The 18,104-nt window shown below is 38.7% G+C and overlaps 1 protein-coding gene across 3 annotated transcripts in view; it reads left to right on the plus strand.

Moving 5' to 3' along the window:
* Kcnh1 (potassium channel, voltage gated eag related subfamily H, member 1) overlaps positions 1–18,104 on the plus strand; it is a 373,266-nt gene that overhangs the window by 40,429 nt on the left and 314,733 nt on the right. For 2 of the 3 annotated variants that reach the window (XM_005404511.1, XM_005404512.1), the window contains exon 5: positions 2,380–2,498. The exons of the other annotated variant lie outside the window; for it this stretch is intronic. In XM_005404511.1, coding sequence (XP_005404568.1) covers positions 2,380–2,498 — 119 coding nt within the window. The remainder of the gene's footprint in view (positions 1–2,379; positions 2,499–18,104) is intronic. 3 annotated transcript variants of the gene reach the window in all.

An 18,104-nucleotide genomic window follows, 5' to 3' on the forward strand; every position in this document is an offset into this window, starting at 1 on the left:
TCCATATTTGGCTCTGTCCTTCTGAAATGCATGTCAGTTAATGTAACCCTCTCTCCCGTGTATTTAAACTCCTCCAGTGGTTCCCCACGGGCTTCAGGATGAAGTTCAGAGTTTTAAACTTACCTTTTAGGTTCTTACTGCCTTGGTTCTTCCTGTCTTGGCCCCTGATGTCCTTGTTAGTATCACTTCAGGCCACACTGTGCAACCTCCTATGTCCTATAAGCCGTGACCTTTCATGCAGCTGTTTAGAATGTCTTGCTCTTCACTGGCATATTGCCCTGTTGTTATTATTATTTTGCCTTTGTATTTTGTCCATTCTGCGTGGAACCTTTTCTTTTGCAATACACCTAGCTCCTATGCATCTTTAAAAGTTTTGCTCTCGTCTCCTCTCACAAAAATCCTTCCCTGGCTGCTCAGCCTGGATTATACATGCCTTCCCTGGACAATCTTGGCTATAGTATTCTGCCTTTGTCTCTGTCTTTGAACTTCAATGATTTGTCAGTCTTCCCTACTAGACATCACACTCTCTGAGGCCAGAGTCTGTGTCATCTTCATTTGGTATCTCCAGTTGCTTAGTGCTGTGCCTGGTACCTAGTAGTTACATTTTTAGAATCAACACATGTATGAAGGACTCTCTTCTTTCGTGGGTCCATAGTCTGGAAGGAATGAGATGGCTTAGGAACCTGGGAGAGAAATTCTTTTCTGCTTGTCTTAAGTAGAGCGTTACGAGGAAATTTCACACTGCCTGCCCATTTCCCTTCCACCATGCACTTACCTTACCAAATTCTCTGCTCAGCCTGCTGAGAGCCACTTCCTTCAAGAGCTACAGTCTTAGAAAACCAGGGTAGGCCAGAGAGCAGGGGGCTGGGCTGAGCCCAGAGAAATGCTCAGTGGTCCAGAACCCCCTGAGCTCCCTGTTCTGGGCATCTGCCCTGCCTTCCCCTTCTCATCATCGTTCCCACAGTGGAGGCTGCAGTGATGGTAATGGTGGTGCTGGGGTAGGGACAGAGACCTTGCTGATGTTTGCAGGTACAGCTGTTTTCTAACTGATTAAAAATACACTGTTTGTTCTTGAGAATCTTTGCTAAATTCAGTTCCAGCTTTGTTTTGACTTCAAGGAGAGCCTGACTCTGAAAGTGGTTAATAAAAAATCTAGCCCATGGTTCTTATAAGCACAGTTCAGTGAGAGTGCTCATAAATGGTGCGTGTGGGGGAGCTGTCAAAGACCCTGTGGAGTCTGGGCTGTCCCCTCCTGTTCACATTAATGGGGCTTTCACAGCCTAGGTGCTGTATGTCTCCTTCCAAAGTGCCTTTCAGGCCTGCATCTCTGCTGCATGGCATGAAGGTAGATGAAAGTGCCACTAGCTTTAAAAAAAGGCAGCACTTCTGGAATGAGATTTTGTTCTTAAAGCTAATTTGGTGATCTTGTTATATTGGCCAAATTTTATCTAGATTGTGATTCTTAAAAAGGCCATTCTCCGTCAATCTATTGTCCTTTGGATTCTAAGGTTAAAATGTAGAAGATGAGATATTTGCTGGAAGATACTGAATGTTGGAATCTCCAAAGGATAACAAATGAAATTGCTGCCATGTGAAAATAGCTTCATGCTCTGTTTACTTGCCACCCACCCCCAACCCCCATGTTTGGAGCTCTTGAAACCCAAGCCTGGCCTTGAGAACTCTGACAGCTTTTCTGGGTCTTACAGGGCAGCAGCCATGCTCCTAACTTTCATGCAGATGAGGGATTAGCTGTCGGCATGGGCAGTTGTCTTTGGGGCCCTTAAGAGCAGCACAGAACCTCAGACTCCTTAGGTTTTTAAACAAGATCTGTTACCAGCCATCCTTCTTCCTTCTCCAAGCAGACTATAATCAGCCAGTGCCTTTTCCTCATCTACCCAGGATCTGAATTCATCTTTTGTCCATTTAAATGCTAAACTGGCTCTTTCACCAAGAGCACTGGAAACAGCCTGAGGCAAGTCCGTAAGTTAGAGAAACATCTCAGTTCTCTGGTATGGGCTGCTAGAAAAGCCTTGGCGCAGAGTGGAGAGAGCTGGACTCTAGATTCTTTCTCACTGTCTCGGTGCTCTGTGCGTCAGTTTCCCCATTTATACAGAGGTACTAAACTTGCCCTACCTACTTCTCAAAGCTGTGATTAGGAGGAAGTGGAAGTGGATGGGAAAAATAAATTGCTACACAAATTTGGGTAAGTCAAGGTGCTTTTCTGAGCAGTGAGTCTTGCTGGGAGTGTTTGCAGGTGACTTAGGAGAGCTTTTGGGGAAGCAGGGCATGTGTGTTTCTGATGGCAGGACTGTCGGTGTGGCTGTACCTGCTGCGTTGGGATGTGGTTGACCCTGTGTTTTGCTCTTTCACACGCTTCAGGCTGGGGAAAGTTTGCTCGACTGACCAGAGCACTGACGAGCAGCAGGGGTGTTTTGCAGCAGCTGGCTCCCAGCGTGCAGAAGGGTGAGAATGTCCACAAGCACTCCCGCCTGGCAGAGGTAAGGCAGCAGTGGAGCTCATCTCAAGGGGCGCTGCTCAGGGGTGCATGGGATAGCAAAAATGGCACAGAGCTGGAGTGCTGGCTTGCAAGGGGCTCGTCGGACCCCTAGACTCTTATCTTGGCTGGGCTACACGATTTGTAACTTTATTTTTTTTTTTTTTCTCCGGTACCGGGAACCGAACTCATGACCTTGCGCTTGCCAGGCAGGTGCTTTTGCCGCTGAGCTAAATCCCCAGCCCTACGATTTGTAACTTTAGATAAGGGACACTTTCTTACTTTGTACTTTCACATATATAAAAGAGACGTACATAATAGAGAAAGCTCTATTCCAACTTGCACTGGATGAGAGGTGCCACTTCACTTTTGAAGGGCATAAGAAGGGAGCTAGAAGTTCTTCCTATACTGCACATGAAGGAGTTTTTTACTTACAAATCATAAGCATTTCTGTTACTTGAGCAATACACACTATTACAGGAAAATAAGATACAGGAATTGAAAAGAAGAAAATCAAAATTACCTGTAACCCCATTGATCACACAGACTTGTTACATTTTTTTGTATATTTAACTCTTTTTGTTGCATTTGTTCTTTTTCCCAAAGACTGTTTTTGACACATTAAAAAATGTTGGTTTTTAAGATGCAGCTAAGAATTGATGTGCACAGTGAATGAGGTTGTGTTGTGTTCTGTTCATCTTATGGAATTATGAACCTCTTTCCAGATAAATATGCTTAAAATTATTGATATTTTCATAACCTTTGTAGTTAGGAAATTTAAGGTGGTGGTGGTGGTATTGTCCCTCTTCCTGCTAATGAGGAGGTGTTTTATCAGGCCTGATACATCTAGATCACTATGATCTGGCACTGGTGGTGCCTAGTCTAGTCTACATTTTTTCAATGATTCCTAAGTGGGATTAGTTGGGGACGTTAAACCCTCCACACAGCAAACCTCCTTCTTGAATATGACAGCATGAGCTGTCTCTGCTTGGATGTAGCTGTCATCCTCAGTCCTTCGTTGGACAGTGGGATCCTTTCCTGGCTCCCATTTTGGTAAGTGAGAAATCCCTGGCATAAAGCAGCAACAGCAGGTGTTTCGCACATGTGTGGTGAATATTGACTGAGTTAAGTATATAACATCTATACGAGCAGCAGCCAGGAGCTTTTGCCTACAGTGGGTACGGGGAGCATTCATTTATACCATGTTAGAGAAGGAGGGACATTTGGATGATGGCAACCTCATTATCGTTTTTTGTCATGCTGTCGGTTTGACTTCAGATAGAAAGAATGTATAGGCTTCAAGTACAAGCCTATACATCCCCTGCTTTTATCTGTGGCTAATAAAGTAGCCTTCTTTTCTGCTTCTGTTTTATTTTCTCTCATCCAGCCACAGTGGCCTCCTTGCTGTTCCTTGTATGTATATAGTAGGCTTGTTCTTCTCATAACATACTTGTGTGACAACTCCTTTATTGCAAAGCATTGCCTAAATGTCACTTTCTCTATGCATGTAACTACCTGTAGTAGTTAGGATTCTGTCAGAGAAGCATAGCCAGTAGGATATTTATATAGAAAGAGATTTGTTGCAAAGAACTGGCTTATGTGATTATGGGATTGGCTACATAAGTCTGAAATTCACAGAGCAGGTCAGCAGACTGGAAACTCTTGGGAGATGCTGAAGCTGAAATCCAGAGGTGAATTCCTTTTACCTCAACAAAACCTCAGTTCTGCTTTTATAGCCTTTCACCTGATTGGACAAGGTCCACTCAGATTATACAAAATATTCTTGTTTCCTTGACAGTCAACTGATTTTAGATGTTAATCACATCTACAAATTATCTCTGTGTGAACTTACTTGATAACTCATTACCAACTTGGCCTAGCCAAGCTGACACAAAAAACCACTACAGTTCACTCCTTGTTAACTTGGCACCTATATTTCTTTAAACTGTACTATCCAGTTAAAAACAACAAAGTAATACCTGGTGCCTTAATCATACAGTTATCTTACCGTGGAAAATGTGGCAATCTTTTCCCTCATTGACCACTCTTTTCCCTACCCTGGAACGTAGATGCTGTGGTGTAGATGGCCTGTTATCAGTGCATCTTGTGTTGTATGATTAGGGGATTAAAAAGGGAAGAAAGTAATGATATAATAAACCAAGGAAAAAATATAACTCACAGTCCTCTTCTCACTCTGCTCTATGTCATTTTCCACTGAGTATGATCTAATGTACTGCGCAGTTTATTCTGTTCGGTGTTCACTGATAAATCCCAAACACACCGAACAATGTCTGGCAAATAGTAAGTACTCCGGAGTGTTTATTTTTTTTAACTCATTGAAAGGAAGGAGGGAAATGATATTATTTTTTTTGTTTACCTGTCTGGCTTAAGTAATTGCTCATTGATTTCAATATAAAGCAAAAATTTGAGTCTCAACCCAGGGTTAAGCTTTATTTAGCCTGGCCAAGGCTTATTGATTTTATTGATCTTTTCAGAGAACTAGCTTTTGCTTTTGTTAATTTGCTGTTTTTGATTTCATTGTTTGCTGTAATTTTTGTTATTTATTTTAGTCTGTTTACTTTAGATTCATCTATTCTTCATTTTCTAATTTCTTAGAGCAGAAGCCTGAAGGCAGAAGATTATTGCTTTCTGATTTTTATTCTTTCAGTACTAGAAAGAATGATAAGGGGATTAGTGCTAGAAATTGCCCTTTAGGCACTGCTTTTACTGCATTTCACACATTTTGAAAAGTTGTATTTTTCTTTTTCATTTAGTTAAATATGTTTTATTTTTTCTCAAAATTTCTTCTTTGGCCTATGTGTTTAGAAATGTGTTGTTTAATCCTCAAGTATTTTTGGATTTTTTAGCTATTTTTTCTAATTGATTTAATCCATTGTGATCTGAGAGCAAACACTACGAATTTTATTCTTTTCTTTTTTTAAAACTGGTACTAATAATTGTACTCAGGGCCTTTACTTTAGATTCATCTTTACATCCCCAGCTCTTTATCTTTTTATTTTGAGACAGGATCTGCCTAAATTTCTAAACTGCCCAAGCTGGGCTTGAATTTGTAATTCTCCTGCTTCACTCCCAGAGTGCTGGGGTTACAGGTGCATGCCACTATGCCAAACTAATTTTTATTCTTTTGCTAAGATATTGTGTTTTATGGAGGTGTAGGTAATGATGCCGAGCAAACTGCTCATGTCATGGCCAGGAAGTAAAAGAGAAAGAAAGGGCTGGGGTCTCACAGTTGTCTTCAAGGCCATATCCCAGTGACTTGCAGAAGTCCCACTAGGCCCCAGTCTTCAAGATTCCACCACCTTCCAGTAGTGCCAAGCTGGGACTGACCCTTTAATATACAGTCTTTGGGGGTGCATTTTAGAGCCAAATTATAGCAGCTGTTGGATGAAGTAATGTACGTATGTTCAGATATCCAGTTGATTGATGGTGCTACTGAGTTTAGCAGTGTTTTTACTTATGTTCTACCTGCTGGATCTGTCCATTTCTGATAGAGGGGTGTTGAAGTCTTCAGCTGTAATAGTGAATTTTTCTATTTCTCCTTGCAATTTTTTTCCTCACATATTTTGGTGATCAGTTGTTGGGTGCCTGCACATTAAGTATTGTTATGTTTTCGGTATGGCTTGTATCTGAATGCCCCCACCAAAGCCTCATATGCTCATAGGTGGGGCTTTTGGAGCTGGCTAGATCTAGGGTGTATCAATGTGGATTAAGGGTGCATTGTAATAAATTAGTCCACTGATTGGAATTAGCATAGCTCTGGATGTGGCTGACTGGATTTACTGAAAACAGAAGTCCTATGCTGAGTGTGGGTGGCACCACCCAAAAGGTTTGTATCCTGTTGGGATAAAAGGAGAAGGCAGACTTGCTTCTGCTGCTGCTTGCTGCTTCACTGCCTCCTGCCTGATTTACCATGGGCTATTTTTCCCTGCAATGCCCCTCTGCCATGCTATCCTGCACTGGAGCCAGCAAACTATGGACTGCAACCTCTCTAGACTGTGAGCTGACATAGCCTTTTTTCCTTTAACTTTGGTGTCAGGTATTTTGTCTCAGCAATGAAAAAAGTAACTTAGACAGACTTCTTGGACAATAGGCCTTCTTATTATGGTAACTCTCTTCTTTACCCTTGATAAATTTGCTTGCTGAGTCTGTTGGAAATTAATATGGCTATTCTTGCTTTCTTTTATTAGTGTTAGCATGATGTCTTTCTTCATCCCTTTACTCTTTAATCTATATACAGTATGTCTTCGTACTTACAGTGGGTTTCTTGGTGTTTGTTCCATTTTGTTATCCTCTCTTTTTATGCCTTTTTGGTTTAAGCATTTTTATGTCTCAATTTTTTCCTTACCATGCCAATTCTTCTCCTTCCTCCCTCCCTCTTTCTCTTTGTCCTTTTTCTTTACCTCCTGCTTTAGTAGGTGCCCGAGAGTTTGCAATGTATGCTTACAGGTGATCCAGATTCACATTCCACTGTACTGCTTTGTGGGTACTACAAGTATTTTATAATAATAAAATATTCCTGCATTATATTTCTTATAATACTGCTTTTGTTCATTTATACATAAATATATATATGTAAACATCAAATGCATTATTATTACTATTTTAATCAAACTGTTTTATGTTAGATCACTTAAGAATAAGAAAAATCAGAATTGTTTTACCTTTACTTATTCTTTCTATGATTATGCAACTGAGTGTCTAAGAACTTCTTTAGACATTTCTGGCAAGGCAGGTGCACTGGCCGTGAGTTTATTCAGCTTTAGATTGTTTGAGGAAGTCTTACTCTCCTTCACCTTTAGAGGATGATTTTACAGTGTGCAGAAGCTATGTTGAGAGCCCCCTTCACCCACATCTCAACACTTAAAACTTCATTTCTTTTTTTTATTTTAAAAATTAAAAAAACTGACAAAACAACAATGAAGACAAAATCAAAACAACACAAAACAACAAAAATGATACATGACCTCAAGACAAAGTGATACAAATTTATAGTGGTTGCTAAATTTCATACTGTTATCTTCAACGAAGTTGCTCAGTTCATTAGACATAAGAATGTAAGATTGATCAAACAAAGAGTAACACGTAAAAACAATAATTAAAAAAAAACATTGGAAACGATGCAGAGCTTCACCATACAAAATGGTAGTTCAGCAATAGTTCTTATACTGCATATTGTTTTCAAATCAGTCATTCTGATTACCAAGTTCAAATGTGTAAAACTGGTCAAGAAAAAGGAAAATTTTAAGCATTGACTGTTCCTCTCAACAAACTGCAGACATCAGCAATACACCTATTCCAGCTATCCTTATACATACATATAAATTTTGTTTTTCATTTTTTTTAAAAAAACAACATAATAAAAACAAATATATAAATGAAACAGCATAGAGAGCAATAAAACTGATACAGAATTTCAAAACATGGTGATGGGATATTAACAATGGTTGTTATACTGCACAGTGTCATCTTCAAGATGGTTGCATATGTAACCAGATATAGGCATGCAAGATTGATCAAACAATTACACATTAACAATTCCTTTCAATAAACCAACAGATACTAGTAGTATAGTTATTCTAGCTATCCTGTGTCTATATATATTTACATATTTTTCCCTCTTCTTTCTTTTTCCTCTCCCCTCCTTCATCCCAGTTGCTCCTTCCTATTTGAGCAGTTTCTTTTCCCTTTCACAATATCTATTGTACCTTTCAGATTTTGTTTACTCTTTCAGGTTCTTATAGTAGGGAGGAAATACGATGTTTACACATATGAATCTGATTTATTTCACTAATGGGTAGGGTCTTTAGTTGCATCCATTTACCTACGAAAGCCTCTAGTTTATCTTCTTTATAGCTGAGTAATACTCCTCTGTATAAAAATACCACACCTTTTTTATCCATTCCTCAGTTGATGGGCATTTCGGTTGTTTCCAAGATTTAACTGTGACAAATTGTGCTGCTATAAACATAGATGCACATGTATTGCTGTGGTATGATGTTTTCAGTTCTTTTGGAAAAATACCCAGGAAGGGAATAGCTGGGGTGAATGGGACCTCTACTCCTCCTTTACTGGGAAATCTTCAGACTGATTCCCACAGTGGTTGCACCAATCTACACTCCCACCAACAGTGGAGAAATGTTCCTTTTCCCCCACAGCCCCTCCAACATTTGTTATTGGTTGATTTCTTGATGATAGGCATTCTTTCTGGGGTGAGATGGAATTTCAGTGTTGTTTTAATTTGCATTTGAGTTACTAATGATGTTGAACATTTTTTCATGTATTTATTTGCTGTTTGTATTTCTTCATGTGAGAAGTATGTGTTCATCTCAGATGCCCATTTTTGTAATGGGTCTTTGAATTTTTGGGGCCTGATTTTTTTTTTAATTCTTTATATGCTCTAGACAGGAGTCCTTTGTCTGATGGAAAATTGGCTAAGATTTTTTCCCAATTTGTGGGTTTTCTTTGTACCCTGTTGGTGATTTCTTTTGATGTACAGAAACTTTTCAATAAGATGAGATTCCAGTTGTTGGTTCTTTGAAGTATTTCCTATGCAGTTTGGTTTTTGTTCATGAACTCTCTACATACCTCTGTGACTTAAAGACTTCCACCTACTTTCTCTTCCATTAGATCTAGTGTTTCTGTTTCAATATTTAGATCTTTAAGTCATTTTGACTTTATTTTGGTGCATGGTGATAGGCTTGGGTCTAGTTTTAGTCTTCAGCATGTGGAAGGCCAGTTTTTCCAGCACCATTTATTAAAGAGGTTACCTTTCTTCTAGTGAACATGTCTGGCCCCTTTCTCAAAGATAAGGTGGCTGAGTGTCTTTGTGGTTGTGTCTGCATCTTCCAGTCTGTTCCACTGATCTTCAGGTCTGCTTTTTTGCCAGTATCATGCTGATTTTATCACAGTAGCTTTGTAGTATAATTTCAAATCAGGGATTGTGATACCTTCTGCTTTGCCATTGTTGCCCAGGATTGCTTTTGCTATGCTAGGTCTCTTCTGGTTCCAGATATACTTTAGGAATGTTTTCTCTAGGTTTGTGAGGTATACCAATGGTATTTTCATTGGAATTGCATTGAATCTGTATTACAATTTTGGGAGTATAGCCATTTTCACAGTGTTGGTTCTTCCTATCCATCAGCAAGGAATATTTTTCCATTTTTTGAAATCCTCTTCAATCTCTTTTTTCAGAGTAGTGTAATTTTCTCTGTATAAATATTTTACTTCTTTTGTTAGATTAATTTTAAGTATTTCAGTTTTTTGGATGCTATTGTGAAAGGTATGGTTTTGCTTATTTCTAACTCAGTATGTTTGTTGTTTCTGTACAGAAATGCTATTGAATTTTGAGTGTTGACTTTGTATCCAGCTATGCTACTGAATTTGCTGATTGATTCTAGGAGTCTTTTGGTGGAGTTTTTGGAGTGTATGTAGTGTATCATGTCATCTGTGAATAAAGATAATTTCCCTTCTTCCATTCCTATCTTTATTCCTTTTATTTCTCTTTCTTGTCTAAGTGCTCTGGCTAGTGTCTCCAGAACTATGTTGAATAGGAGTGGTGACAGTAGACATTCTTGTCTTGTTACTGATTTTAAAGTGAAAGCTTTCAGTTTTTGTCCATTTAATATGATGTTGGCTCTTGATTTGTCATAGATGACTTAGATCAGATTGAGGTAAAGTCCATCTATGCCAATTTTCTGTAGGGTTTTTATAATGAATAATTGTTGGACTTTATCAAAAGCTTTTTCTGCATATATTGAGCTGATCATGTGATTCTTGTCTTTAGCTCTGTTGATATTTTATATCACATTGATTGATTTGCATATACTGAACCATCCCTGCATTCCTGGTATGAATCTCATCTGGTCATGGTGTATTATCTTCTTGATAATTTGCTGCATTCTATTAGCTAATATTTTATTGAGAATTTTTACATCTATGTTTAATAGGGAGATTGGCCTATAGTTCTCTTTTTTGGTTAGTTCTTTTTCTGGTTTTGGTATCAGGATAATATTTGCCTCCAGGAATGAGTTTGGGAGAACTACTTCCCTTTATATTTCCTTAAAGAGTTTGAGAAAAATTGGTATTAAATTTTCTCTAAATTTCTTGTAGAATTCATCTGTGAATCCATCAGGACCTGGGCTTTTTTTTGTTGGTAAGTTTTTTATTACATTTTCAATTTCATTGGCTGAAATTTGGTTAGTCAAGATTTTTATATCTTCTTCATTCAGCTTTGGTAATCTGTCCATTTCTTCTGCATTTTCCATCTGAGAGTAAAGATTTTCAAAGCAGGTATTGATGATCTTCTGAACTTCTACAGGATCGTAGTGATATCACCACTTTCATTCCTTATTGCATGGATGTGAGTTTTTTCTTTCCTTTTTCGGATAAGGTTGGCTAGGGGTTTATCAATTTTATTTATTTTTTCAAAGAACCAACTGTTTGATTCATTAATTCTTTGTATTGTTTTCTTGGTTTCAATTGTGTTAATTTCTACTCTGATCTTTAATTTCCTCCCTTCTTTAGGCTTTCAGATTAACTTGCTCTTCTTTTTCTAGAAGTTTGAGGTGTCACATAAGGTTGTTTGTTTATGTTCATTCTGTGTTCCTGATGTAGGAATTTACTGCTATAAATTTCCCTCTGAGGATTGCTTTCATTGCATCCCACAGGTTCTGGTAATTTGTATCTGCATTTTCGTTTGACTGTAGATAGCATTTAATTTCTACTTTAATTTCTTCTGTGACCCATTGGTTGTTCAGAAGGGTGTTATTTAATTTCCATGTGTTTATGGAGCTTTTGCGATTTCTTTTATCATTTATTTCCAGTTTCATTGCATTATGGTCCGATAATATGCATGGGATAATTTCAATTCCTTTGCATTTACTTAAGCATGTTCTATGTGCTAGCATGTGGTCTATTTTAGAGAATGTCCTATGTGCAGCTGAGAAGAATGTGTATTCTAATGTTGTTGGGTGTAATACTCTGTAAAGGTCTACTAAGTCCATTTGTTCACACATTTGGTTTAGTTCTGTTATTTCTTTGCTCATTTTTTGTCTGGTTGATCTGTCTCTTTGTTACAATGGGATGTTGAAACCCCCTGTTACAACTGTGTTATTATTTGACTTTTCATGTGTGTTAAAATTTGCATTATATAATTGGGTGCTCCTACATTTGGTGCATATATATTTATGATTGTTATCTCTTCCTCTTGCAGTTTTCCTTTAACAAGAATATAGTGACCTTTATCTCTTTTGACTGTTGTTGATTTGAAGTTTGCCCTGTCTGCAAACAGAATAGCTACTCTTGTTTTTTTTCTGGATTCCTGTTGTGTGGAGTATTGTATTCCATCATTTGACTTTTTCTTTTGAGTAAAATGTGTTTCTTGTTTGCAGCATATTGTTGGATTTTGTTTCTTGATCCACTCTGCCAGTCTGTTTCTTTTGATTGGTGAATTTAGACCATTTACATTAATGGTAATTAATGATATGTATTGACTTATCCTTGTCATGTTATTTTCCCACTGTTAGTTCTATACTTTCCCCCTCTGTTTAACTGCTTATCTTGCTTGGTAGTTCTTTTGTATTGTTGGTCTTGAGACTGTGGTCATTTTTATCTCTTTGTAGAATATCTTTCAGTACTTTTTGTAGGACTGGCTTGGCACTCATGAATTTCTTCAGTTGATTTTTGGCATGGAAGTATCTTATTTCTCCATCCATTTTGAAAGATAGGTTTGCAAGGTACAGCAATCTGGGTTGGAAGTTGTTTTCTTTCAGAACCTGAAATACTTCACTTTAAGCTCTTCTTGACTTGATGGTCTGGGTTGAGAAGTCTGCCATGATTCTGATGGGCTTTCCTTCATAGGTGATCTGTTTCTTTTCTCTAACAACTTTTAATATCCTGTTCTTTTGCTCAATTTTTGGGATCTTGATTATTATGTGTCTGGGTGTAGATTTATTTTGGTTATGGCTAATTGGGGTTCTATATGCATCACTTATGTGTACATAAAGTTCTTGTCCCATGCTTGGGAAATTTTCTGCTATTACTGCTGCAAATAGTCCTTTTTATGTCATTCATGTTGTCTCCTGCTCTTCGTTGACACCTATGAGGCTTTTATTATTTTTCTTTGCCTCATCTTGCAGCTGTTGAATTGTTATTTGCTGTTCCTTTGTTATTTTTAAGAGATCTTTTCTTTCATGATCACTAGCTGCAATGCTGTCTTCAAGGTCTGAGAGTCTATCTTTCATTTCATTCAAGCAGTTCTTCCAGCTTTCAATGGAATTTTTAATTTCCTGAGTGTCTCTTTGAATCTGCTTCATGCATTCTAATTCTTTCCTATACTGTTCATTCAAGGTTTCCATGATTTTTCTGTGCTCCTCTATTTTTTATCTATGTCTTCTTTTGATATGCCGAGCAGTTCTTTCATTATGGTTGTCATTTTTTTTTTTTTTTTACCTGAGCTGTTATTTCTGACCTGATTTCCTAGTTGGTTCTTTACTTCAGTTGGTATCATTTGAGTAATTTCAGGTGTGTAACTTCCATGATCTTCCATGTTGATGTTTCCTGGACTTGTTCTGGGTGGGGTGTTTGGCTGAGATTGCATTTTGCTTCTTCTTTTTGTCATTTTCAAATCTCCTTAGGTTTTGGGGCATCAGGTTTGTTCCTGAGATGGCAATAGGAGGTGGATCCAGAGGACCCAGGCACTCAGACAGCTCAGCCAGGCTTCCTGAGTCCAAGGCCCTTCCCATGGCAGTGACAGAGTGGGTGGGGCCAAAGGATCTCAGTTCCCAGGCAGCTCACTGAGGCTTCCCACAATCAAGTCTCCTCAGGAAAGTGGTAGCAGAGGGCGGGGCTGGAGGATCCGGGTTCCCAGGCAGCTCCTGGAGGCTTCCTGCCTCAAAGGCCTTCATTTTGCTTTTGTCTGCTTCTGTAATTTCTGGGAGGTTAGATGTGTCTCTTTGCTTCTCTGTAGAATAGGGGATATTTTTTTCCCTCTGCTTTCTTTCAAGATGTTTTTGTTACTTTGATTTTTCTGCAGTTTTAATATATCTAATATATCTAGGCTTATAATCTAATAATCTAATATATCTAGGCTTATTTTGTTTCATTGTCTTGGCACTTATCCTCATTGGTGTTCTCTCTGCCTCTGAAGTATAAGGTTTGGTGGCTAACATTACTCTGAGTAAATTTGCAGTGATTATTGGTGAATATTGCAGAAAATCTCTTTCTTTAGTCTCCATATGATACTCTCCTTATGTTTGTTTATATTTTTGGATATTCCTTTCTGGTTCTTTGTTTTCAGTCTGCTTTTCCTCTTTGCTTTTCAGTGTGGGACATTTCTATTGACATATCTGGAAGCTCAGAGAATCTTTATTCTGCTGAGTCCTATCTCCTTTTTTTTCTTTTCTTTTTTTGGTCTTTTTTGAGACAGGGTCTCGCTATGCAGATCAGGCTGGCCTTGAGCTCACTTTGTAGCCCAGGCTGGTCTTGAACATACAATGATCCTCCTGCCTCAGCCTCCTGAGTGCTGGGATTATAGGCATGTGTCACCATGCTTGGCTTTGAGTCCCATTTCCTAATGAGCCCATTAAAGACATCTTTTGTTTCTGTTAGTGTTTTTTTCATCTTTAGACTTCTTTTTTGTTCTGTCTTAGGATTCCCATCTCTCTGTTCACATAGCCCATCTGTTATTGCATGCTATCTACTTTATCCACTGGAACCCTTGGCATATTAATCATAGTTATTTTAAGTTCCTATTCTGATAATTCTAACAATCCTGCCATATCTGGGTCACGTTCTAGTGTTTGTTCTGCTTCTTCAGACTGTGGTGTTTGTCTTTTCATATGCCTTGTGGCTTTTGCTTGAAAGGAGGACATGAAGTAATAGGAAAATAGAACTTAGGTGAATAAACTTTTAGTGATGTGGTGATTGTGTGTGTGTGTGTGTGTATGTGTGGTATTGTGAGGGCTTGTAAACAGATTCTTTACTGAACCTTGTCCCAGGGCTGTGACCTGCACAAGTGTTTCTCAGTTCTCACCCCCCTTAGGAGGGACAGGAGGACTAGAGGGTACCAGAGCTGAGTATTTCCCTCCCCTAGTGTCAGCTAAGCTCTGATAAAAAACAATGGATCAGATGCTGGTAGAGTAGTTTCTCCTGAGGGCAGGCCTTGTTGAGAGCAAACAGAATGCTCTGATGCATTTAAAAAATTGCTCCTTTCTTCCTTCCACTGTGGGAATATTAGGGGATTTTTTTCAGATTTGCATTGTGAGCACCTAGTAGAGCCCCTGGAGGTTCCTGAGAGTTTTTAGCTCTGATTTGTCTTCACAGCCTGCAACATTTTTTGGTAACAGTTTGGGTTTTCCTACTCAGCATTTGTTCCTGTGGAGGTTTCTGCTATGGGAAGTTGTGCTTCCCTATATTCACCTGTCAGTCACTCTGATCTTACAGGCACCAGATATTGTGTGAGCTCACTTTGCTGGTGAATCTAAGAAGAGTTGGTAATTTTTTAGATTGTTCAGCTTAGCTTTTTGCTGAGGATTGGAAACTGCATGTGGGCTAGGAAGTTTTAAATAGGAAAAAAAATCTATTTCTATTCATAGGCTTTAGCTGATATTTTGCTCAGTATTCTCAAGTGCCACTGGTCCAGTGGAGACTGGGTAAGAGTATGGAAACCAGGTGACACCTCTCCCACTTATAGCAAAAGTTAATACAAGGCACAGATGGGCTGGGACTCTGAGTCCACCTCCTGCATGCTACTGTAACTTGTTTTGCCTTCATTAGGAGGAAAGCCACAGTCCTGCTCATCTGACCTGCAGGCAGGAGTGAACTTGCTGGACCACTCAGTGCCTCTAGCCTCTCTTGCTGTAGAAGCTTTGTGGAAAAGGTATGGAAGGGAAACCATCTTTTCCCATCGTGCCCTTTCTGGCATCTTCCATGTGACGAAGCCTGGACAAGACAGCATCTGAGATGAACCATTGTGACGGTGGTCAGAGATACCCAGTTAGGCCCCAGCATGCCAATGGAGCAGAGCCATGGTTAGTGGTACCCAGCTCACAGCTCCTGGTACTCATCATCTCACTGCAAATAGAACTAGACAGAAAATCTGGTAAATGCTCTCCGTGGATTCTGCTGTTTTTCACATAGGCAACAGGAATAGCGTGCTGAAATAGCATTAAAGGTTGCAACCTATTCAGCAACTTAGTTGTGTGATTTCAGGCAAGTCATTGTGCATCTGAGGACTTCCATTTTCTCTTTTTGCTTCTCTTGTTAAGTTTAAACGAAAATAGTGTGTATTCCTAGATTTGTGCAGAGTGAGGGAGGCTCTGGATATGAACACTGTGTCTTACAGTGAATGTTCAACAAATACCAGCATCGTATTGGGTTTTGAGTTTTGCTTCTTTATGCCCCTTTTTAGAAGCTTTCTCAATTTTCAGAAATAAAACAAATTCCTTATCAGATTTTAATACTTCAGAGGTAAAGTAAAAAGTGAATACCCATTGTTTGATTGAAGTAACCATTTTAAAACAATATATATGTTTTTATTACAAGTTTTGTATGTATTTTTCATGTATATTTTTATTTTAGTTGAAATAATTGAAGTAACCAACAGTTATATGAAAAAGTGCTCAAAATCACTAATCATCAGAGAAAGGCAAACGAGAACCATAAGATACCACCTTACACCTGTTAAAATGATTATTATAAAAAAGACAAAGGATAACAAGTATTAGAGCCACAGTGTTAATTTTTAATTAAATGTTTAAATTGAAAAATAAAAATGAAACATTCCTTGTGTCCTGTACTTCACAATGTGTGTGCAGCATGGAATGGCTCAAGTTATATATATCATCTCATGTGAGAACACTTAAAGTCTAATCTGTTGGCAATTTTCAAGAATGTAATACTTTGTTATTAACTATAGTTACCATATATTATAACTATTTTTTGCACAGTAGATCTCTCAAACTTACTCTTCCTAACTAAAATTTTGTATCCTTTGGCCAGCATCTCTTTAGGGTCTCCACTCCTACCCCAACCCCTGCTGACCACGATTTCACTTTTTACTTCTGTGAGTTCAGTTTTTTTCTATATTTCATATAAAGTGAGATCATGGCATATTTGTTTTTCTGTGTTTAGTTTATTTTACTTAACATGATATCTTCCAGGCTCATCTATTTTGTTGCAACTGACAGAATCTTTCTTTTTAAAGACTGAACAGTGTTTTGTTGTGCATATACTACATTTTCTTTATCTGTGTAGTCATTGCTGGACAGTCACATTGATTCTGTATGTTGCTATTGTGAATAATGCTGCAGTCAGTGTAGGAGTGCAGATATTTCCTTGACATATTGATTTCATTTCCTTTGGATACAGAGGAGCTTCCACGTCAATTTCCTTAATGAATATACTAATCTACATTACTACCAACACTGCACAGGGCCCCTTTCCTTTCCCTTCCCTTTCCTTCTTCCTCCCTCCTTCCTGCCCTCCCTCCCTTCCTCCCTTCTTTCCTTGGCACTGCAGATTGAGCCTAGGGCTATGGGCTCTCCACCATTGTGCTTCATCTTAAGCCATTTTGTAAAAATTTGTTGAGACCAGCCTCACTTAGTGCCCAAGTAGCTGGGATTTCAGGCATGTGTCACCATATGTAACTGAGTGTTACCTACTCTCTACATTATCTTCAACACTTATTGCAATTTTTAAAAGAATATTCTAACAGGTGTGAGGTGCCATCTCATTGTAATTTGCATTTCTCTGAATAGTGATTCTGAGCATTTCTTTCATATACCTGTTAGTCATTTATATGTTTTCTCTTGATAAATGTCTATTCATATCCTTTGAAATAAACTTACAGGAAGTTGCAAAACTCATAGAGTGTCCTGTATCATTCACCTACCTTTTATCAGTGGTGATATATTATGTAACTAGATGTAGTATAATATCACAACCAAGAAATGGACATGTGTAGAATATTGTTAAACTGAAAAATCACATCCAGATTTCATCCATTTTCATATACTTGTGTTTGTGTGCAGTTCTATGCAATCACTTCCCTTCCCTATTCCTTCTGAACTTTCTTCCTTCTGCATGCTAAATATTTACTCCACTACTGAGCTACATTCCCAACCCTGGAATTTATTGCATGCATAGATTTGTGTAACCACCACCACAATCAAGATACAGATCTGTTTGATTGCCACCGTGGAACTTATACAACCCCCTTATGATCAGATCCTTGCCTCATCCCTGTTCCTCAGAAAGGATTAATTTATGTTGCATCTCTATAGTCCTGTCATTCTGAGAATGTTATATTGATGAAGTGATGCAGAGTGAGCCCTTTAAGACTGACTTTTCAGGGCTGGGGATTTAGCTCAGCGGCACAGCGCCTGCCTGGCAAGCACAAGGTTGTGAGTTCAATTCCTGGTACCGGGGGGGGGGAAAAAAAAAGACTGACTTTTCACTAACATACTTTCGTAGCATTCCTCCAAGTTGTTGCATGTATCAGAAGCTTGTTTCCTGGGGCTGGGGATTTAGCTCAGCGGCAAAGCGCCTGCCTGGCAAGCGCAAGGTCGTGAGTTCGGTTCCCGGTACCGGA

This window comes from Chinchilla lanigera, unplaced genomic scaffold (genome assembly GCF_000276665.1).
Source record: "Chinchilla lanigera isolate Chin_1 unplaced genomic scaffold, ChiLan1.0 scaffold00088, whole genome shotgun sequence".
In the NCBI taxonomy this organism is placed as follows: domain Eukaryota; kingdom Metazoa; phylum Chordata; class Mammalia; order Rodentia; family Chinchillidae; genus Chinchilla; species Chinchilla lanigera.